This window comes from Cnephaeus nilssonii (assembly GCF_951640355.1).
Source record: "Cnephaeus nilssonii genome assembly, chromosome: X".
In the NCBI taxonomy this organism is placed as follows: domain Eukaryota; kingdom Metazoa; phylum Chordata; class Mammalia; order Chiroptera; family Vespertilionidae; genus Cnephaeus; species Cnephaeus nilssonii.
The window spans coordinates 119684722-119709031 of NC_137071.1; the positions used below are offsets into that span (position 1 = coordinate 119684722).

General features: G+C 42.1%; 1 protein-coding gene across 2 annotated transcripts; it reads right to left on the minus strand.

Moving 5' to 3' along the window:
• Nucleotides 1–1249: 1249 nt before the first annotated feature.
• On the minus strand, nt 1250–22397 carry ATP1B4 (ATPase Na+/K+ transporting family member beta 4). Of its 2 annotated transcripts, none has more exons than XM_079765486.1 (8): nt 22266–22397; nt 17607–17862; nt 11572–11700; nt 11206–11310; nt 8072–8220; nt 7357–7413; nt 5094–5189; nt 1250–4374 (listed from the first exon to the last, which is right to left on the minus strand). In XM_079765486.1, the coding sequence occupies exons 1-8, from the start codon at nt 22326–22328 to the stop codon at nt 4213–4215; spliced, it is 1017 nt and encodes a 338-aa protein (XP_079621612.1). In that variant the 5' UTR covers nt 22329–22397; the 3' UTR covers nt 1250–4212. The 2 variants fall into 2 exon arrangements, with proteins under 2 accessions (XP_079621612.1, XP_079621611.1); XM_079765485.1 differs by having other exon boundaries at nt 8072–8268.
• Nucleotides 22398–24310: the final 1913 nt, after the last annotated feature.

The following is a 24310-nucleotide window of genomic DNA, read 5'->3' on the forward strand; positions in this document are numbered from 1 at the left end:
GAAAGGATTGTATTGACCCCATTGCCACAGAGCAGAGTATGCATGAAGATAAGATTTCCCAATCACTGGAGTTGGTTCAGTAGATGTTTCCAGCACTGTACCAGGTTCCAAGGAGTCTACCCACAGAACCTCCACTTAGTGGCTGTGTTAGATATCTCCTGTTTGCCCCTCCAGTTGCACTCTCCACCCTTCTCTACTCTCCTCCTTGGGAGGCTGATATGTATGGACATCAATGAGCTTCCTTGCCCTCTGGCTTTTGGTTGGGTTTGGTGAATTTACCATCAGAGGCTATCAGAGGGAGGCAGAAAATTAAATAGGGTATTTATTTTTTTGTTTCCCTCACTACAAGCCCACCTTGAGCTACTTTAGCTCTTCAACAAGTCACTACTCCTCTCAAGGTAGTCAATTATACTCAACTCAGTCCTTCAAAGCTCTGGGAATCCCTAGCCTTGGTTACTGTGCTATTCTCTGTGGTTCTCTACATCTACACATTGATAAGTAACCTCTTTATCAATAACCCTCTTTCCAAATATTCCATTTTGTCAAGTGTACTATTTCTTGTAGGAACACTGACTGATATTATGCCCATATAGGAGCCTGCAAGGAAGTACATCCTGAAGATTCAGCTGCTAGATTGAGAGCCTATTATATCCTTCCAAGGAAAGAAGAGATTCCTACTGCATCCTAGTCTCTGAATCAAACAAGGGAGAGAAATATTTTTGTCATGAATTGCAATTACCACTACAGATTTGCTCTGGGAGACAGTTTGTGGCCAGATGTGCACTGAAGTCACTTAGCCAATCTTTCCTCAAGCAATAGAAGTTTCTTTTGGATTTTGGTTCCTTCTCCCCACCTCAACTTTTGCTTAGTGTTCTTCTACACAAACACATAGAACAATTTGTACCTGGACTCAACTTTGATGAAGAAAGGAAGTTTACTCTGAGAAAGTAGTCTTCTGAGAAACCAGAGCATGGAGACTGTAAAATAAAAAATGCTCAGAATGAAACAACTTAGTTTCACCCTCTCGTGGCTAAACCCCAAGAGTTGAAAAAAGGTGGGGGAGAGAAAGTATTAAATTAATGGGCTGTCAGGTGTCAAGTTTTCTACCTACATAGATGCCCAATATTCCAGTGGGAAAATCAGTGGTACAGTCTAGAAAGAGGAAATCATACACTTTTAAAAAAATCTATTTATTGTTGTCAACAAGTTACCAAGACAATACTAATGTTTTCTACATGAAGATTCCCAGCAAATAAATGCGTAAGAGGTTACTTTAGGATAATGATTTCAGAGAGGGGAGGGGTGAAAAATCACATGTCTAAGCATGGACAAAACCATGAAGGCATTTTGAAGTAGTATTTCTCATTGACAATCAAGTAAAACCAAGTGCATTACAATAAATTGTATACAGATAAAACACTGGTATAGCACAGTGTGGGGGACTATTTGAATTAATCAACTAGAAGTTATTGAACTGTTAAAATTCAATTTAATAATGATTAAATTATAATATCCAATTCTGTATAAAAAAGGTATTTGTTCATGTCCCAGCTGACAACCCAAACTATCCTAGTACTTTTCAACACTTATTTGAAACTGTGGAAACAATGGGTTCCATTGAATGAGAAATATTGTATGACAAAAGATTCATAATTCCTTGTTTGTTTAATAGTTAACATATTTAACAGGATAATGTATTATGTATAAACTATAGCACCAGTAATTGAATTCCTGTGAAATGTTAACTATTATAACTCAAATTTGACATATGTTTCAAAATGTTGGGGATATCATTCATTGGTTTTTAAAAAGATGGTACTTCCTGGTAAGCAGCAGCTCAGAGTAGAAAGAGCACTGGACCTGGAGTCAGATGCAATGCAGGTTGTTTTCCCTAAATGCTCTCTAATATCCTTTCCAGATTTAATGTGATCTTTTACTACTGAATCTTGAGAGTTTATTTGAGGTGATTTTTAAATGGTTTAAAAGTTATTGTCTTTAAGCGTCTGTCTAATTTTTGTTTAGGTTAGTTTTTAAAATCGAGTTTGGTAACAAAGTGTTGGGAGGAGACAGTTTTATTGTTTTTCATATTTTCCACGGATCTGCTGTTGTATATCTTCTATTACTTGTTAATAGTGGTCAACCCCCCTCTACTCTGTTGTTAAGAGTTGGCAGAAATTAGAAGGTGTCTGGGAAGGAGATTCCAAAGAGCAGCAGCCTTTCTGCCAGAAAGCCAAGAGAAAAACACTATCTGAGAGACTACATTGGTGTGATGTGTTTACATAACTGGCTCTAATTCCCAAGATTAAATAGCTTAGAATTTCTTGAGAGTTCGCTTAAGAAAATCTTGCTTTTGTTCTCAGATTTCTTTCTCCCCAACCCAACTAGTGTTTACATCTCCACACCAATATCTGACCAATAGAAATCACAAGCCTAAAATGTCCAAAATTGATCTCAACATCTCCCTCTCCAATCCTGCTTCTCTCTTGTATTCCCAGTCGTGATCAACAGTATCACCATCTCACTGGCTCTAGCCAAGCTCCAAACCTCAGAGTCATTCTCAACTCTTCTTTATCTCTCATTGCCCATTCCCCAGTCTTGTTCTTCTCCAATCCACTCTTCATATTATGGCTGCCAAAGTGCTCTTTCTAAAATGCAAATATGGTCACAGAGATTCCTTGCTTTAATGACTCCTTTTCACCTACTGGATAAAATTAAAAGTCCTCTTTTGGTACCTGCATACCTCTCTAGCCCAACCCCCGGTCACCCTCTGCCATTTCCCTGAGCCCTTTATACTCCAATGACATGAACTGCTCACAAGTAACCAAACACACCATGATCTTTCCTGATTGTGACTTTGCATGTGAAATTTCCCCTGCTACTTTCTCAGCTCAAGTTAGTAACTTTTCCTCATGTTCCAATAGCATTTCCACATACTAGTTTTAGAACTCTTGTCACACTATATTGTAATTACTTCTTCACTTGTTTGTCTTCATTACCAAACTGCCAGTTCCTTGTTTGGAAAAAAGGTAAACATTATAGAGTAGTTTCAGACTCTGGATGCTTCTAGGTGGCATTTAAGCTAGCTTTGGATCCTGAGACACTATGCCATTTTCTAATGTTCGCTTCTTCTTGTCCCATCTCTCCCCCTGGTGGAGGTGTTAAGAAGCAGTGGCCAAAGATATGACAAAGCAGCTGGGCTGATCCATAGCCTGGATAAACATCTGCTTCATATCATTTTTAAGCAAATGAAAATCTGGCTAATGGGTCTTGAATTAGGGTTTCCTGTAAGAAGCTTTCTGTCTTATAATGTATCAGTTGGCAGACCCTGATTTCAATCCCTAGAGCTGTAGCTGGGGGTCAACACACCCATCCCTCGTGGTCTCAAAGAACATCACACTACTGTCAAACAAATAGCCCAAGAAGAAATAGTGGGTAGAGATCTTCTTCTTTGTTCTCTCCTCTTCCTGAAGCTGAGACAACCCTGTTTGCAGGAATGTTTGGATGATTATACCATAGATCGAGGAATCAAATACCAATCACATCCACATAATAGGTGTTCTCAATTGCAGTGGGCCTTACCTCCCCCCAAAAAAGTCATAGGCGAAGTCTTCATCTCTATCCAGAGCAATATCCAGTTAGCATGCTTTCAGTTGAAGATACCCTAGTCTTTGAATCAGTATTTAGTTGCCCACATGAGACAGCCAGTTTTTTCAAGCAGCCCTGGATATAGAATTCCTTAAGTATGATGGCCCTAGATATATTCTGGGTTGGTCTAACTGGTGATTCCCACAGAAGAACCTTGTCAAGCAGGTTATCATCCTAGTTGGGAGGAATCTCACCTCTAAAAACAACAAAGTTTTAGAAAACACAATGAATTTATAATCATCATAGAAATTCTCCTTCATGGCTACTGTGAATTTTATCATATACTATGTTTGTACTACACTGAGATTTCTAGCAGCAAGAATGGGTTTTAGTTTTAAGTGGGGGGAAAGGAAATTAATATAATCTGTCATCAGGAGAAACCACCTTTAAAAAATCAAATAGCTCCCACAATGTCATTTTATACATATGTCAAAGGCAAGGAAAGAGGATCTGCTCTTAGGTGTCCAACTAGCTGTGTTCTGATTGAAGAAAAAGAATTCAGGTGCTACCAAGGATAACATGAAATAAAACAGAAACAGAACTTGTGGGTGTGGCCCCCTGATATTCTTAGGTTTCTATGTTCAGAGTAAAGATTACCCTACCCACAAAACGATCATTGATAACATCATTTATGATGCCTTTGCCCTTCAGTTGGCACTGCACAGGCACCGCTTGGTTCTTCACCACATCTGTAAAGTGCATTGCCACCAGCGGGGAGGTGTAGTTAACCTGTAAATGGAAGAACAATTAATTCTAAGTGTGAGGAGGGGTGGCTGTGTGGGAGAGTAATAGGATGGAAGTGATCAGATATTCAGTGCAGGATGGGATAACCTCCAAAAGAGAACTGAGTAAATCCCATGGTTCTAAGACACAAATGGCTAAAGCAAATGACATGCTCTCTCTGCCCTCAGGCAGCGGGGAAATTACATATTTCTCTCATAAGTCACTGTCAGATGTCTGATTGTCCTCTGGGGAAAACCAATTCTAACTCAGTATGGTATGATTTCCTGGGTATCAAACCATGAATCAAATGGGAACTATCTGTCAAGTCTCTATGCTAGAAAAGAAGCTTTCACTACCCCAAGGCCTCAAATGGGAGGAAGAGGGAAGTGAGATTGTTGGGCATAATTTAGAGCAATGGCAGTGATTTGTTTGCTCCTGGCCCTGTCACAATGCTACGTGACATTGGGCAAATCACTTCCTCTCAGAACCCTAGTTTGTCTATCTGTAAACTGAGGGAGTTAGACCGCACTATATCTGAGACTCCTTTAGATATGGAAAGGAGTACTTATGATAGGAATTGGTAGAGTGGGCTCCTGGTCTTGGCCAGCAGCTGTTCACCTTTCTGTTACTACTCCCTGTTCCCTAACTCTCATAGATCCCAGCCAGCTTTTCCTTTGCCTCTGAGCCCTTTTTGACAGCAAAGACTGAAGGGGATACAGGCTTACGTGAGTCATTTTGCCGTAGTAAGGGTAGTAGCGGAGGTCAAAAGAAGCCGACTCTGGATAGTAATTGATGGATCGGATGTCGTTTTCATCACCTCTCTGTAAGTAAAAGGCATACATGGGGTGCTGGGTCACTTGGTTGGAGCCTGAGCTAAAGGGACCTATGCCCCAGGTGAAATCACTGTGAGACCCACAACCACCTCTCCCAAGAAGACCATGGAAGCAGAATGAGACAGAGCTCAACCCAGACCTATCCCCAGAGAACCATTTCCAGGAAGAGATTGTGCCTTGGCTTTTCAGTTCAAAAAATACTGATTAGAAGGCCTGAACTTAGGAGGCTGAAGATGCTCAGTATGGCTCTGTGCTGGCTCCTAGGAGACCCAGACAGAAGGGCTCCAAAAAGCTTGCAGTACCTGGTGCTGCTCTGGCAAGAGGACTTACCAGGTGAGCCCCTGCCAAAAGAATCATATGGGCTTGGCTCCCAATGTTGGACTTTGGAGCTGAGGCAGCTGTAAGCTGGAACATGTTTATTAAATCCCACCCACAACAAATTACTCACTGTGGATTTGGTTCTGTTGGAAGTCAGACCAGGTACACAGGGATACAGCCTATAGTTGGCTCACCTAAACTCATGTCTCTGATCACATTCTCTGTAGTGCTTAATTACAGTAGGTGAAGTCAAGAGGATAAGCAAGTGGGGCCCAGTACTAGATTAAATAAACAAGTCTACCCTCATCATATTATGCCAGGTAGGGGATTGCCCATTCTGCTCATTCTTGCCCTGAATAGTAGAAGTCTGGAGGCTAATAAGGGACAAATCGTGTATCACTACTAGGAAATCACTCACTAGGGCCATGTGATGACTTCTGTCAATATAGTATAATCATTCTCAGTATAAACAGCTTTCCTTAATGTATTCTAGTAATTACCTCATCCTGCTTGATTTCCACAAGTGGGTGTAGATTGACCAGTATTGATTATTATAGAATGCATAAAGACCCTTAATATTTCTTTTTTTAAATAAAAGAACATTTTCAGCAAGGTTTGATGTAAGCTGCAAAATGAATGGCTTATTCAATTAATACAGTAATCTCAGACAGAGTTGGTCTTTATGATTTATTTACATATTCTTCTAAAGGGCTATGAAATTCATTTTTGTGAATGGTATGTGGAATCAATTCTACTAGTTTATGGTCATGCCTTGCATGTGTGTATATTTATTTACACATACTCACGTGCATGTGAACAAAATGAATATTTTTCTACCTGTTCACCTGGCAAACACAGCCTGATCTTTCAAAGCTCATCTTCAGCATCACCACCCTCCACGTGGAATCAACCTTTCCCTGGTCAAGGCCCCCACTGCACCTTACATAGTACCTGTAATACTTGACTGTCCTGATTTCAGGACAATTATTTCAAATATTTATCTTTGCACTCCCAACACCTAGCAAAGTACCTGATCTATAGTAACTGATCAATAAATGCTGCCTTTACTGCTTTCTGATCTGCCACCAACAAGACTAGGGTTTTGAGCTGTATTTCTAGTACTGAAAATGGCATTACCTGGCTTCACACAATTGCAAGACAATTGTCCAGGACTTGGGGTACAGTTGGTGCTGTCAAACAGGCGGGAGCTACTGCCAATTTAAGAAGCAAATCCCAGATCTAGGGCTTTTTCCTACAAAGGAGCTAATTGGGGCAGATGAGATAGGAGTTAATGGTCCCTCCAAGGACAGTTAATTAGCATATTAATGGAGTTCTGTTTACACTCCCTTACAGTCATTTGTTATTGCAACACCAGTGCTCTGACCATTGCTACAAAAAGTGAAATTCAGTTTTAAAAGCAGGGACTAATGACTAATGAAAGCTATTTGTTTAGTTCAAAGAAACAAGTAATTAGAGCAAAAACCAAAAGTGTAAACAGAATCCCAATTAATGACTTGGCACATTATTGTTCCCTGCTGTGGCCCTTAGCTGAGGTTCAGTCTTTGGCTTTCACAGGTAAAAATCAACACGCGCGCGCGCGCGCACACACACACACACACACACACACACACACACACACACACCACAAACACACAGGAAATGAATGCTTTCTGGAAATAGGGAGGCCTGAAGTTACTAAAGGGAGGTGTAGTTTTGAAAAGATTAACCCTTTCCCTAACCCATAGTCAACCATCTGTGGTAAAGCCTTGGAAGGTATGAGCCACCTTTTTGCATGAAATAGATGTGCTAGCAATGCTTACTCAAAAAGTCACTTTACCTGAACTTTGCAGGAAACTTTCACAGGATCTCCAAGCTCAGGACGAAAACCTACAATCTGTCAAAAGAAAATCAGCGTGTTTTTTTAAAAAAAACAAAAAAGCAAAACATTTGACAGTAAAAATGGGGCTTTTATAAATCCCCTCTGAGTCATCCCTTACTTAGGCATAAGCTTAATGTATTCTGCCCTCTCACAAATGTTACAAAAAGCAAAAAATGTAAAATATCTTTAGAGCTGTGCAGCTCAGCTTACGCCTTGTATTTGTGCCTGACATTCATACAGTGGTAATTGCAGTAAGATAACCCTGAAGGTGTAAATAACTTTCTGGCTTCAATAAGGAAGTGCCTGGTAAGACTTTGCCACACCTCTAAGACATGGCAGGAGAGAAGGAAAATGCATTTATTGTGATATGAGAATTGTCCCTCACCCCACCCCATGTCAACTTTTTGTTCCAAACAACTCAGGATCTCATTCCTGACAGAGAGCATCAAAGGGGGGAGGTTTCGGGTGTGGGAGAAGAATGGAAACGGGGAATGTCCAAGGAGAAAAAAGAATTATTGCTTGATAGTTTGTCCGGTTGTTTATATTACTGATGCTGTCAGTAAAAATGGCAAAAATGGCAATGTGTGAAGACAGAGCCCAAGAGAAATGGAGTGTCCAGAGCCCTCCTACCCAGCTCATCCACTTATCACCAGAGTGTCAAGGGCCAATATACCCGGTTCATCTTTAGAAGGATGCAGGGCTGTCCAGTAGAGTAGCCAAAAGTAGGGTCTTCCAGGCCAGAGCAATTCTTCAGGAAGGAGCGCTTAAATTGGCAGGCCTTCTTGTCCTCATCTTCATTTCCATCTTGGATGAAGTACTGCCCTGGAGGACAATCTATATTCATTTCCTCTTGAAGACTGTCATTATAACCTAAAGTGTGTGTGAGTAGCAAGGAGACATGTTAGATGGGTGCTATATGGGAAGACCATGTTTTCAGTAGTCCTCCTTCCTAGTTTCCTTTCTCCAGCTTGCTTATGCTCCTCTGAAAGCCTGTTCAATCTGTCCTAGGCCCTGTGACATGGCATCAGGTCAAGGCCCTTCATCAGCAACATGTCTCCAGGACACTTTCTAGGATATTCCCCTCAGCCCACTTTGATTGACTGCCCTCTTGCTTCTCATTTCCTCAGAACTTTTGGATATCCATCTCTGGGTCACTTTATAACTTCTACTTTTCATAATTTCTTTTCAGATATGGTAAATTGTAAATGTGGAACTCTACCTCTTCTACTTCTGGGAGAGGAATAGGTACATAGTAGGCAGATTTTGGAAGAGGGACTGGATCAGGTCAAGGCATGGCATATAAGAGGCAGCAAAGCTCCTGTGTTAAATCTCTTTAAGCTCAGCCTAAGAGACATATCCCTTTGAAGTCAATGAGAGGCACCTGATGCAAGAGAATGAGAAGTGTGTGTTGTGAGACAGGTGAAGGGGGAGGAAGAAGAGGAGGAGGAGGAGGTTAGTAAGAAGGAGGAGGAGGAAGAAATAAAAAAGTTCCTCATTCTTTACAAAGGAAAGTTAGCACTGCAAAATAGAAGCTTAGGTTGAAAGACAAAAGCCAATGACAACCATAGCATCTCCATTGAGAGGGTGAGGGGGTGAGATCTTGTCTACTGAGACCTGAAGCACTGTAAGTGTCTCTTTATATTGAATGGAATGTAACATGTATCCAAGGTACGCTTGTCAGGGAGAGAGCTGAAAGGGGCTATCTATGAGCTGACTTTTTGGGCTACTAGATGTCATAGATCTAGGCTTTGGAAGTTACTGCATTAGTTCAAATTTGGTTCTAAATGATAATGTTAGTCCCGTTAGATCTAGCCCCTGTGCATTCATGTTCCAAGTAGCTCAGTTTTTCAGAGAAGATTGTGTATCTATGATCTACCAGAGGTAAAACTCCAAATGTACTGCTGGATCTTCATCTAGACATGTTGTGACCTGGGTTTGGTATTACTAGGAAGCAACTGGGAATTTTAAATCTATTCCAGTTATGGCTAAGCCTTTTTTATTCCTCGGACAAAGCTACATTCAATTCAAGGTTTTGCTTTAATCATTTTTTAGAGCAAGAACTATGTTCAAATAATAACTTTCTAAATAGAAGCTTTCTAAATAGAAGCTCTAATCATGTGCTCATTGTTTCTCTTGAGGTAGTTCCATAAAAAATAATATGACATGGGCATGACCCGTATTGCAAAATCCCAGTCCTCGTGGGAATGAAATTGATACTCTGGGATTTCTATTTCAGAGATGTGTTCCTTTTAAACAGGGCACATTATCTATGCTTAAGAACAACAACAAAACCAAATGCTTTTCTCAATGTTCCCCACCTCTGTCATCAGGTCAGAAGTGGTATTTCTCCATCTACTAGCTTCTCAGGAATTTCCTCAGCAGAGATCCCAGCAGTACATTTGCAATAGCTCACAAGCATTTTGAAAGTAAAGAAGATATTGTGCTGGCTATGATGTCCAAGACATTTGGGGGGCCAAAATTTGAACTACATGGACTCAGAAAGAACCCAGCCATCTGAAACTTAGAGTTACCCAAAATAACACCAGTATTACTGATACAAGGCTGAGTTTCTAATTCTTGGCCATATGCCAGCAGCAAAGAAATATGAAAAGCAGCACTTCTCAAGCTTTTAAGGTCATACAAAGTGACCTGTGGATCTTGTTAAAATGCAGGTCCTGATTCAACAGGTCTGGGGTGGGCCTGAGATTCTGCCTTTCTAACAAACTCCCAGGTGATGCTTATGTAACTGGTCCCTCGATTACACTTTGAGTACCAAGGGTGTCAAGAACATGGACGTGGGTTTAAACACTGGTTCTGCTAGGAGACTTTGATCATGTTACTCCCCCTTTCTGAGCCGCAGTTTCCCCATTTGTAAAATGAGACAATACACTCTGCTCTTCAGGGTTAAAATTAAATGACAAAATTTATTCATTTAATGAACACTTCCTATCACATAAGAAATTGTTTTCCTCTTAATTCAGTGCACATTCTACTGGCCACTCCCACCTCACCCTCTCCCATTTCAGCCAGGCCAGGCCAACGAAATTAGTCTAACTGGATTTCCCCCCACAAATCACAGGTCAATAATGTAAACTCACTGGAGTTCCTCTTTCATAGCTGGATAAATACGGAGGTTGTGTGCTCTGTGTTTAACTCTAACCAAGCTGCTACCTCAGTTTTCACCCTGTGAAAGGGCTTTTCAAAAAGCCATTCATTAGTTACTGAAAATGTATATGATGACACTATAGACATAAGCATCTTGAAAACTCTTCTGATTAAAATGTAGGAGTGACTGTCACCCAGAGTTTTTTTTTCCTCTAACTCCCTCTGGAATGTTGTTAAATAAAGACCCTTGCTTTCTTACTTCAAGATGGCCCATCTCCAAGAAATGAATTATCTTACCTTGAGAAGTGTAGGAGATAGGGACCTTCCAGTTCTGGAGAACATTCTTCTTTTCTCACCACTACCTCCCCCCCTCCCCGAATTATATTTTAATAATTGATCATTATTGAGCCATTTGGATGTGCCCAAGTCATAACTAGGTGCTATAGGGTGTTCAAGAAGAGAAGACAGTTTCTCTGCCCCAATTGACTTATCAGATTGCTGGAAAGTTGGCTTATATGTTTTCAAGGAAACATACAACCATAAATTAGAGCAGTTTTGAATGTATCTACAGGTTCTGAGGGAGATGCAAGGTAAGGAAAGACCAGGATGGGCTGGGGTTAGTAAGAGTAGGTCAGGTGAATTTTGAATTCCCACCCAGAACCTTTCCAAAGAGATTTGCACCATTCAGAGGAATTTACTTACCCTGGAGAAAGCCATTTAGGCTAATCACATAATGCTGCCAAGTGTCAGGTTCAGAAACGTTGAAGTTGAAGTTAAGGCTATGGGCGAAGGGTCTGATCATAACTCCTGGCAATGAAAACAGGTCTTGGATATATTAACCCATTCGTGGGATAATTTTTTGGTATTGATTCCCATGAAACCATTTTCCCCCCAGGCAATCGAAATGAAAAGGATCATAATTTGCCAAGTACCAATTTACTTTTACTCTTAATAATTGAATCCCTAAGTCATTACTGGGAAGAGCCAAAGTTAATTGAGGCTGAACATGCTGTGCAAGCAGATTTCTGTCCAGCAAGTTCTGATAACACAGGGCATTTGGGCACTCACCAGGAGGCTTCACCCTCTCAGTGAATGTTGGCATGTAAGGACCGATGGTCAGAAATAGCGTGTACGTGCAGAGGGTGATCACAGCAGCCAGGGAGGCGTAGAAGAAGAAGTAAATGACTAAGATCAAGCCTGCAGAACAATCAGAGATGAAAGTGGTCAGTGCTTGCCAACAGATTCTGCCTCCTCACTTGAATTTATGAACCAGAACCAATCCAAACATATGAGATGGCTTTTTTTTTTTAATGCCCCAGATTCAGTATAGCCTTCCTTGCTCATTCAGATTTCAACAATTTGGAATTGGTGAGAATTGTGTCTTTGATGGAAGGGCTTGCTGAGCAAATGATAACAATGAACAAGATTACAGAATAGAGTTTAAAGTACTGCAGTGAGTAAATTGCTTAGGAGTCCTCTGGGCAACAGTTGATGTCCTAGGTACAAATCATTCTTCACTATTCATTAAAGCAGGTGCCCTGAAGAGTCCTAGAAGTTTGGTTCCAGTGATTATATGTATTTACAATGGATGGAAACAGCATTTACTTTCCCATAACCTATAAGTCAAACTTTTGATTAATTTCCATGGGACTTGCCCCTAATCAAGGTAAAATGAGGTTTCACCCTACTTATTTTATGTCTTATTCATCTTTAGCAAAAGTTTAAGTGTCTCTGCTTTTCAAAAAGAACACTAACACAGGACAGGAAAGGGAAGAGTAGGAAATTATCCTTAATTATTGACACTTGCTACCTGTGAGTTCTACCTGTGATCTTGGGCAAGTTACAGAACCTCTCTGCACCCAAGATTCCTCATAGGTAAAATGGGAGTAAGGTTAGCACTTACCTCACACCCTTCTTCATATTTGTATCAGTACAGTAGTCCCCACTTATCCACGGTTTTGCTTTCTGTGGTTTTAGTTACCCACGGCCAACAACATGGTCCAAAGATATTAAATGGAAAATTCCCCAAATAAACAATTCATAAGTTTTAAATTGTGCACCATTCTGAGTAACATGATGAAATCTCACACCATCCGGCTCCATCCTGCCCAGGACATGAATCATCCCTTTGTCCAAGCTATCCACGCTGTATATGGTACCCACTCATTAACCACTCATTAGTTGTGTTGGTTATCAGATCATCTGTCACAGTATAACAGTGCTTGTGTTCAAGTCACCCTTATCTTACACAATAATAGACAAACATGTAAATTGACCGTACCTCCGCTACGCCACCAATCAGGAGTAATATGCAAATTAACCCAACAAATATGGCAGTTAATTTGCATACACAGGTGCTGAGTGACAGGGCGGGACACTTGCATCGTCACCATGGCAACGACGCAGGTGTTCTGCTCCACCCATGTCTCTCAGGTCCTCTGGGCAGCGTGGGAAGGCAGGGCCGGAGTGGAAAGAGGCGGCTCCGGGGCCTGAGCAGAAAGGGGCTGGGCTGGAGTGGAAAGGCGGTGCCAGCAACCAGGGAAAGGAAAGCCCATTCTAGCACCAATCTTCGTGTATTGGGCTTCTAGTTTTATTTAATAATGCCACATTCACATAACTTTTATTATAGTATAATATTATAATTGTTCTATTTTATTATTAGTTATTGTTGTTAATCTTTTACATTTATAAATTAAACTTTATCATAGGTATGTATGTACAGGAAAAATTTTAGTATATGTAGGGTTCACATCCACTGGGGGTCTTGGAATGTATCCCCTGAGGATAAGGGGGACTACTGTATCTGAAATTCAGTCTTTCCTTATATCCTATCCTGACCTTACTACTTCCTAACTATTTAATCTTAGACATCTGAACCTCAATTTTCTCATATGTAAAATGAGGACAATAATAGCACTTGAATAATGCACATAAATAGCATAGCACTGCCTGGCAGATACCAAGTATTCTATAAATGGCAGTCTTCATCATTAGTATTATTAATATTATTATTACTATAGGACCAGAAGCATAATTGTATGAATTCCTCCTCTGTGGGCTATATTAGAATTAGTTTTGCCCAGGATTAGGCAGCACAGAGTGAGGTAAATAAGAGTGAAATTGTTGCTGAGAAGCTCTTTCCAAGTCCTCCTTGGGCTCTTTCAGCCAACAATATCTGGCTCTGCTCATAACAGAGACATGATGTTGGAACTACACATTTGAACTGAATCATGAACCAGAAACTGGAACAAACCACATAACTTTGCTATACCCAAACCCAATTCCAAATATTAATTTTTTAATTGAACCATGAACCAAAATATTAACCAAAAATGATTGGAGAAGGAGAAAAAAATCCTTAGTAATCCAACTAGAAATGGAACGTTTATGCTTTATAAGATAAACTAAAGCAGAACTGGAACATGAATACATTGATTCAGCTGGAGTCCCTGGAGAAGAAATAGCAGCACCTGTGTGCCTGTGATACTTGGCTACTGACCAGTGGCTGTCCTAATAGGATGTGCCCTATGCCATCTCCTCCATTCCTTCACCCTCATCTCCATCCTAGGAATGGATCAACAGCTGAAGCCATGCTCGAGGACTGGAATACTTAGTTTCATGGATGAAAGGAAAGCAATAGAATACAGGTAAACTCCCTTGGAAACATCTTCCTTCCTGCCTACGATGTGTGGCCAGGAAGCTGTAGATGGGAGAATGGCACTAGCAATGAGTCCTCTCAGCCTTACCCAGGAGTCTGTACCCTGGAATCTCAGCCACAGGCAAAACCAAGCACCATACCCATCTGAGATCATTGACCCCATCAACCCTTTCTACTCTGGACGTCCAAGTTTTAATTGGCCACTCCTGTAGGTAATCCAAGGCTCTCTTCTGAATGCTCCACCCAAGCATGAGTAGATCTGGATATCTTGGATAGACTAGGTACCCATGATCACAACTCTTCACTCCTCCCACCAAAACACCCTCATCAGTTCCTGAGGCCCTACCCATTAGGGCCTTGCTCATTGCTACAGTTCATGAAGATGGTGCAGTATTCTGGCAAGAGAATGAATCCTAGTGTTCATCCAATCTGGGTTTGACTCCCAGTACTGCCATGTAGAGAGCACCTGTGAAGGCACATGGGCATTTCTTTAATGATTGTCATCTGAATCCAGTGGTGTTGGCAAAGCCATGTCCTGGAAACACGCTTTGCCAAAAGGCAGGAGTGTTGTCAGCTTGACATTCAGCCCAGGTGCCGGGGGTGGGTTTTGTTATTTAAATCCAGCCAAGCACCAGGAATGAATACAACTCGGGGCCCACCCAAGAATGCACATAATCTCCTTTGTCTTGACTTTTAGTAAAACTTCCTGTTTTTTGCTGTATAAAATAAACACACTGTATTGGCTTGGGGTCACTGTCTCTGTCCCTGTCCATGTCAGAGGACAGTGGTCCCACTCGGCCCTGGCTTTTTCCTTCTATCTCTGTGTCTGTCTCTTTCTTTCATTTTCTCAATCCCCAGCTGCCCCTACTCAGGAACTGGACCACTCTCTAGCCGCGCTGGATGCGGAAAAGAGAGAAATATTTACACTGCCACTTATTAACTCTGTCACTTTAAACAAATTACTTACCCTCTCTAAGCCTGTTTCTGCATCTGTAAAATGGGGATAACATTACTACCTCAAATGGTTCATCCAATAAAATAGCATGCAGTTCCTGAGAATAGAGGTTGCCTAGCTACCAAAAGAAAAGCTCATCTAAAACCCTAACATGCAAATAGACCAAATGGCGAAACAACCAAACAACTGAATAACCAGTCACTATGATGTGCGCTGACCACCCGGGGGTGCACGTGGAACATGGCGGGCGTCCACAGCAGGCAGCAGAGCACGGAACATGGCAGCTGTCAGCTGCGGTGGGCTGGTGGAGCAGGTGAGCAGGGGCGCCAGACCAAGGCGGGGCGCAGGTCACTGTTATCGGGAGGAGTGTCTGGTGGTTACTGAAAATTCTTTGCTCCCGTGTGCCACGGTCCCTCCTGGTGCTCGCACCTGCTGGCCCCACTCCCACCTGTTGCTGGCGCCCAGTGCTGGCCCCAATCGCCCCTGAGGGCTTCTCCACCTCCCCCTGCTCCTGAGGGGTGATCGGGGCAGCAGCCGCTGCTTGTACCTGCTGCTGGCACCAGCCCCAATCGCTCTGCAGGGTCAGCAGGTGCGAGTGGGGCTGGCGCTGTTAGCCTGTGGGAGCGGCGGCAGCAGGAGCAGGACTGCAGGCAGACAGGGGACCAGTGGCTGTAGTGGGAGGATCTGGGCGGGGGCATGGAGGATGGGCCAAGACCTGCCCTTGTGCCCACCACAGCCTCGAGACCCACAGTTCCTTTCAAGTTGCACGAATTCATGCATTGGGCCCCTAGTACTATAATAATAGGTGGGTGATTATGTTGGTCATGTTGCTGTACAAGCTCAAGTGGACACCTAGTTCTCAAGCAAGAGGGCAGCAAGGCATATGCTTGGTGGCCTAAACATTAGGATCACTATTTTCCCTTTGCTCAGGGGTAGCTGAACAGAAGAAGCCAGAATTCCTAGACTGTCCTTAGACCTGCACCCAGAGGCCTGAATAGGGCCTACTGTGCAGTGTCCCCACTGCCATATCTTCCCTGGGCACTTGAACCTTCCTCCCTCATCCCTACTTACTGGCTTATCACTTGTTCTCACGAGAGCAATTTGAATAAGCTCATCTGATTAAGTTCCAATTGCTGGCTACTTGGGGGTTAATGTAGGGCACCCTCTCCCAGAATCACACTTGCTTTTCACAAGGCCTGATTTTTCAGTCCTTTTTAGGCAAGGGAGAAACAGCTGTGGCCCCTTTTGAGCCCCAGTGAGTGTCCAGCATTTGTTTGCAGCTTCAGAATGTTGGAATGTTCCCTGAATGGTACATTTGTTCCAGTTGAGTGTTTGAGGGATGTACAGGGGTGGGGTTGAGAACTGAGGAAGGGTGAAGGGAGGTGGACGTTGTTTAGAGTCCCACACTTGCTATTCCTAATTCCAGGAAGCAGGACTAACTTCACCCTGACTGCACCCTCACTAAGCTGAATTAGAAACATAAATGATGAGGGAGAGAATTCTCAGCCAAAGGGCCTCTAGAAGGCATGACCATCAACTTCAGCAACCTAGACCCTTGGCACTAGGGAACTCTTATTTCATCCATGGTGTCCTCTATTATTTTTCTTCTCCAAACCAGCATCTGCTCTTTTTCTGGGCTGCACAGAAGAGTGTGGCAAGTGTGAATTTGACCACAGGCAAAATCTCCTGAGGAGAAGGCTCAGCACTAATAGTTTAAGAGGTGAGTAGGACCCTGGGAGAGGAGTGCTGGGGAAGTTGTGAAGTGGAAGTGGTGGCAGCATGTGGTACAAAGAGGAAATACTAAAAATGTGACTCCTCTATTGATCAAGTGATTTGGGGGCTCAGCCTTAATCTCTAGAAATTATCTTTTCAAACCTAATTTCTCTGTGTACATCATGGGAGTGTAAACCACCAAAAGCTGGGTTTAGGGGCAGGCCTCATGACTCTTTCTCTGACATTTTTAGGTGAAATTATGAGGCTTTATAAATCCTTGGTCAGGTTAGCAGGGATTTGAGTATCATATCCTAGAAGTAATTTTCGGAGTACTTTCAACTGTACAATGATAACATCTTGTTGGAACCTCAGGCTGATCCTGTGAGAGAGGCAAGAAAGGGATTGTTCATTTGCTGGGTGAGGAAACTGAGGTTCAGGAGGGTAAATGTAAACCCAAGGTCACACAGATGGAAGGTGACAGAGTTGGGACTTTAAAAAATGTCTGTGCTTTCCAATTCATTCTTACTGTCTCTCTGAATTGCAAATGTTTTTGAACCCAGTGGATTTCAGCCATACACTCAATTTTGTTCACCCACTTAGAGTTTGTTCTGATGGCATCTGCCCATAGTCCAGACATATCCCTAAGCATTGATCCTTTTACATGATACTTAAGAAAAGTTTGCAGACAAGCCCATCCAACATATGGTAAACGAGTCCTGTACACCAAGCCAAAAGGAAAGGACACTTTAGTGGGGCACTGGGACAACTGGGACTTACTCCAACTCTGACCTGTTCGGGCCAGAGACATCCTTTTCTCTGGATCCCACAGGTACTCATTCATGATCTGCAATTTCCGCCACCAGGTGTTGTTTGTTGGCTGACCCTGACCCTCTTCCTCATCCTTTTCCTCCTCTTCTTTCACCTCCTCTTCCTCCTCTTCCTCCAAATTGGGTACCACCATCACTCGAGCCTCTTCTTCTGCTTCTTCCTCTTCATCTGCTAAGTAGTTCTGATTCACTTCATCCTGATCATCCTGGAACAGCCACAAAACACAATCCCCCTCTTTGAAAAAAAAAATTTCCAGTGGCACATCCCACCAGCCAAATATAAATGGAAAACGACTTAATATTTGGAGATGCTTCAAATTTCCACTTCCCCATAAACATACCCATTGTTACAAGAGATATTTTCTTTCTCTCTGTTCTTTTGAAAGAAATATCCTTGCTATGACCATTTTGATTCAATATTCTTTCCATAGAGGTGTAAGTTTTATTCTCAGCTTTAGGTATTTGGGCTCTTCCTCCAGGACTGCTTGTGTCATTACTCTATCCTGGGGCCTTGGCCTCCTGCTTCACTTTGTCTGGCTTGTCAGGACAGAGCTGAGCTCAATGCTGGAGGATGGAGTAGTTTTAGACATTTGTGTCTATGATGGTAAATTCTCAGTCCAAACTAGCTTTATTTTAACACCCTGTACACTTTCAGCTGCTCCACCTCACCATCCCAAGTTGTGGCTAAAAATAGCCTTGGATAGACATCAAGTGGAGAGGCCAACTGCTATACCCCTTCTCAAAATATAGACTGCCTTCCCAACTCCCAACAGAAATAAGTGATGGGGGTGGGGGGTTGCTATTTGCTGCTTCTCTGTTGCCTTGTCTGGAACTTCTTTCTGTCTTAAGCTGGTTTAAAAGACCACCTGAGGGCTAGTACCCCAACTGACACTTCCTTAGTCTCCACCCCTCCCAAACCCCATACACTAGGCAAAAATCTGGGCATGTAGTAAGTGCTCAGCACATATTTGTTGATTGACTGATTGCAGCCATTACTTGAGATGTGAAACTGTAATATTCTCTTAGTGGTTCTAAGGGGGGGGGGGGGGGGGAAACAGACTTCACCAAATGGTATTTCAAATGCCTCCCAGCCACAGGCCAGAGAGTTGGATCTTTGTTCTTTGTGGATCTGCCAAGGCTCACTGCAGCAGCAGAAAATGAGGTCGCCCTCCCTTCTCTCTAACTGTCCAAATCTGCAGAGTGGCGGGGCCTGTGCACCTGTTGGGGTTGGATGTGTTGAATGATAGAGGCCAGGGGCTCCATGCTGCCCCCTCCCTGCTCGATTCCTCAAAGGTCATTTAGAGGACACTCAACTAAAAATTCTGCCATTCATGGGGAGGGGCCTCAGAAAATTAGATTGTTCAGAATCAATAAAAGTGATATAGGCTCTACTCAGCATTCAGTCTGCCCAGCCCTATCTAACTCTTGATTATAAGCACTCTGGAATTACTCCCTAATTTGTTCAAATATGCAGCTTTATATCACACACTATATAAAAAATGATAGTAACCTTGTCCATCTGAGGCTCAAAGAGGGAACAGGCTCTAAACAGAGCCACACAGCAAGTTCATGATAGAATTGTCAGTCCCAGAACTTTTATCTCCTGATACCCTAGGCAATAATGTTTCTCCTCTGTCACATTGAGCACAAGTGCCTAAAGGTGATTTAGCAGATTTATGGAGAACAATAATATGTTAGATTCTATGTTCCCAAAATATAGTAGGTACTTATAATTGAGGATTTCTGACTCTGACATGGACTTACAATGTAAGGCTTAGGAAAATAAACTCCATTATTCAATGTTGAATGGATTAAGAAATGTTCTTATATCTCACTTGGGTGTGAACATATGTACACATTTAACCTCCCCAAATGTATTCTGAGCACCAGGGGCCAGTGTCTATATTCTAACACCCTGATGGCCCACCACAATGTAAAGTCCACAGCTAGGTAACCAGTGGGTACTTAATAAATGTCAATAACAACTGCCTGACTCTGGGGAAATGTTTTCACAGAGCTTGTCACTCTAACCTCAGCAGTCATGTAGACTGCAGTGGGTAGTCATCATGGCCCCCAAAGAATCTACTGCAACTGAAAATCTCAGAGAATTTGAAATGTAACATTTCATTATGGGGGAATTTATATTCCCTTTATATTTTCTGAACAACTTCCTTTTCTCTCCTTGTGCCTATATGCCTGCCCTCCACCTCTGCTCCACAGAGGAGGCAGCTGGCCTTGACCTCAGCCTGATCTTATTTGTAGATATGAGCTCTCATTATAATCCTATTAAAGATGGCTTGTCATTAAAGCTTTACCCTCGAGGGAAGAATTAACCTTCTCAGAGCTGATTTCCCCACGGCTCTCAGGATGCCTCAGTATCAAGAACCTCAAATATCTTTTCCCACTCCCCTGCTTCCAGGTACAGGGGAACCTCACTATGTGGAAGAGAGGTGCTTTTGTGCAACTAACTATTTAACGGTATCCAGTAGGGAATCCTTTGGTAATGAGAGGGTCTGCTTTTGTCAGTTTCCTAAAGTGGCACTGCCCTCATGTGATAGTGTGAATGTGCTGGGATATAATAGTGGGTGTGTGCTGGGGCCATCATGTTGCCCTAAAAGGAAAGAGTCTGAAGGACAGAGGGTGGCTCCATTTTGAGAACTCTAAATATATAAACATATAAACAAATATATAAACAAGCAGTATGACCCAAAGGATAAATTTGTGTCCTTCATTGAGTAATACCCTGTAAACATTTGAACAATAGCCCATGGACACGGACAATAGCGTAGGGAAGGCCTGGGGTAGGGCAGGGGCTGGGTGGAGGGGGGCAAAGGGGGAAAATGGAGGGCATCTGTAATACTGTCAATTATAAAAATAAATTTAAAAAATGATTGGTTAATTTTCAAAGAGAAATTAGCACACAATTATTCACTGCATCAAATAATTTAAAATTTTTAAAAATTTGATTATGTTCTTTATGAAGAGCAAGATCCTCTGATGCATTGAAAATCCAAATTGGGACAAAACAGAAACAGACTCATAGATACAGAGAACAGACTGATGCTTGACAGCGGGGCAGGGTGTTGAGGGACTGGGAATAAAAGGTGAAGGAATTAAGATTAAGAAGTATGAATTGGTAGTTACAGAATAGTCACAGAGATGTAAATTATAGCATAGGGAATATAGTCAATAATATTGTAATAACTATGTATGGGGCAAGATAGATACTGGAAATATCAAGGAATCATTCTGTAAAGTACATGACTATCTAACCACTATGTTGTACATATGAAACTAATACAGAATAATAGTTAATGTAAATTGTAATTGAAAAATTAAAATAAATAAATAAGAAAAAAATACAAACAAGTTAACAAATCATTGAAATTACATACAACACTTTAGCAACATTACACAGAAAAGAAGTCAAATAAGGAACAGTTATATATGTCCTAAAGATTGTAACTGCTTTAAGAGCTGGAAGGAATTTTGGGATGTCAAAAGAAAGATTCTACAAATTGTAGCTGGAAAGTTAAGGGAAGCCCTTTTTAGGTGCATATAAGATTACAATACTTTATGTTTTCCTCTGCTGGTTGTTTTTACTTAACTCCCTGATTATATAAGTGGTGATTCCCAAAGAAAAATGGATTAGTAAGCTTTATTTCCTCCTGGGGCTCAGATAGAAATCCTCTTTGGGGGGAGATTTCAGAATATACCCCCCTTCAAACAAGTACTGTGTGTGGCATATATTAATGAATTATAGCAAAGTAAATGTAAAGAAACTTTGGGTTCAAAAAATGTGTAATGCACTCTGGTGATAAATGGTGGCATCAAAGGCGTGTGTGTGCGTGTGTGCGTGTGTGTGTGTGTGTGTGTGTGTGTGTGTGTGTGTGTTGGTCAGGTTGGGGTGACAGGCAGGATGGCAATGGGTGGTGGAGGGTCAGAGGGTTGGGTAATTGCATACTGCATGTATAATGGAAAGAGCACAAGATTAGAAGTGAGAAAATTTGCATTTTCACCTTGGCTCTTCCACTAATTTTCAAGTCACTCCTGTGCTCTGAGCCCCAGCAACCTCTTTTACATAATGAGGGGTTCTGGAGAAATGTTTAGGATTACTACCAGCTTCTATCTAGGATTCTATGATTTTAGCTATAGTTTGGAATTTCTGCTTCAGTAAAAGAGCAGCTGGGTTTCTAAGAAGCTACCACCAAAAGGGTCTGAGATAGCTGAGTAGGCAGTGCCTTTCATTTCCTCTTCCCCTTCCCCTCTCTCTTGGTTAAATTTCCTGCTATCAGAACGAAACCTTTACTCCCAGACTCCAAAATGTTTGTTCTAATTCTAAGATCTCAAGAAAAATTTCCTCTCATTATCTAGCATCTTCCCCTTCCCTTATCTTTCTTCCATAGGAAGAGAACCTTCCTCTTTCAACCCAGAAATTTAGGGTGAAATGGAATGCTGGGAGTCACTGCTGGCTCTTGAAATTATGTACTTCCTTAAACTTCACTGTTCTGCCATCCCAAGGAGAAGAAGCCACAAGCCAAGACCTACACAACCCCCACCCCACCCCACTAAAAAGAAGCAGCAAAATATTCTGTTCCCTGGGACTCACAAGTCTGTAGCGATAACTGTGAGGAAAGACCGGAGCCCTTCTGGACCGGAGCTGCCTCCTCATAGCTGTTCAGTGGGCAAAGGCGAAGCAGAGGCAGGCAAGTGGGTGAGAGTTCTGGAGCTTCTGCAGGAGACACTGGTTGCTGGGGCCACTTGCTGCCTAGTAAAAGTGAACCCTCCTGGCATAAGTCCTTCCCCAAAATAATCTAACATGCCCCTCTCTCATTGGTTGGCCCCTTCCCTGAATCAAAGGAAAGCCCTATGGAAAAGCAAGCTCATCATTACAGGGATGGGGAGATATTCTTGGTCACAAGGATGAGCAACTCACTTCCCCCCAATTCATGTCTCTTCCCACCCCCTGCCCTTCTCTAGTGCCTGAGATACTATGGGCCCAATGAAAATCTTAAATTGTGTTCTTCTCAATTGAGAATTGGATATCAGTGTGTGCAGGAGGTGGGGCATGAGTGGGAGTTGGGGGTGAAGGGAGATGGCCAAGAATAACTTTCTTTTTTCATAAGGCTGATCTCATGCAAAAGGATCTAGGGTGTCAGGAAAGATTCCCTTTGCTCTCCCCATCCCACACACACACAAAGCCACCTACAATATTTATCCACGTCAACCCAGGAGCTCCTGAAAATGTAGATTATGGGTCCTGATTTTAGAAGCCAGGCTTTAGTTTTACCCCTCCTCACACCAGAGGGTCTTGGACATAAAGAAGCTTTTTTCTAGCCCACATGTCAGAATGGCCCCATCAGTCGCTGCCCCTCACACACACATCCCTTGGAATCCTGGCCAAATTTCTGTAGTGGTTGAGATCTATATTTATCCCTTAGCATCGGGGCAGGGAACAAGCCAGAACTTTGCAGTGTCAGTTTCCCAGACATACATATCTCTTGAAGCCAAAGTGGGATCCAACAGAAGAAAAATTATAGAAACAGCCAAGAACAGTGTATAGCATTTTTGGCTGTTTGATCCACCCCACTGGAGTCTGGGTGGCTAAAAGGCCTGGGTAGAGTTTGTAATCCTTCTTTCACAAATTACTTCCCCCTCTCTCCCCATTACACCCAGATGACTAAGAATATTGCAGATACTGATATTCTGGGCAGATTTATAACCAAGAAAAATAGCACAATACCTTGAATAGATTTCTCTATCTATTCATAATTCCAACTCTAGGCTATCTGGATGCAGATAAGTTTGGTAGTGGTTAATTTAAAATAAAGACTTCATTTACTAGATTGTTACTAATTGGTACTTTTCCTTAGCAGAATCTCCTCCCATACCTTTATTTGAAGAGAGGCCACTAAAAAAATAAAAGAAATTCATTCCTCTTTTTGGATTTTAATAAAAGCAAATGTATTCCAAGGGATAACCTGGTCTCAGTAGATACCAAGTTCTACCTCTTATACTTTCTCCACTTGAGACTTTTGTGCAATTCCTGATGTTAAATGTGAGAACCCTTGGAAGCCTAAAAAAAAAGCCTACCTAGCTGGCATGGCTCAGTGGTTGAGCGTCGATCTATGAACCAGCAGGTCACAGTTCAATTCCCAGTCAGCGCACATGCCCAGGTTTCCGGCTCGATCTCCAGTGTGGGGCATGCAGAAGGCAGCCAATCAATGATTCTTTCTCTCTCTCTCTCTCTCTCTCTCTCTCTCTCTCTCTCTCTCTCTCCCTTCCTCCCTCCCTCCCTCTCTTCTTCTCTGAAATCAATAAAAAATATAAAAAAATAAAACACAAACATAAGCATAGTTAACTGGTCTTATCTTACTAAGGCAAAACAGAAAGTATAGTCATGTTAATAAGATTTCAAAAATCAAGCGTGGGAGGCAGCACTATTTACAATATTGGAGATATGGAAACAGCCTAAGTGTCTGTCTACAGATGAATGGATAAAAAGGATGTGGCATATTATTCAGCCAAGAGAAAGAAGGAAATCTTGCCATTGGTGACAACATGGACGGACCCTGAGGGCACTATGCTAAGTGAAATAAGTCATACTGAGAGAGATAAATACTGTATGATCTCACATATGGAATTCTAAAAAAA

What these genes read in the sequence shown, in the direction of transcription:
- ATP1B4 (XM_079765485.1), bottom strand. Translation starts at nt 22,328, where the DNA reads ATGAGGAGGCAGCTCCGGTCCAGAAGGGCTCCGGTCTTTCCTCACAGT. An exon ending in TCCTTCTAAAGATGAACCGG is followed by an intron (nt 7,414 to 8,071) that starts GTATATTGGCCC and finishes TTCTTTTGACAG; the next exon opens with ATTGTAGGTTTTCGTCCTGA. An exon ending in ACTACGGCAAAATGACTCAC is followed by an intron (nt 4,375 to 5,093) that starts GTAAGCCTGTAT and finishes TTCCATTTACAG; the next exon opens with GTTAACTACACCTCCCCGCT.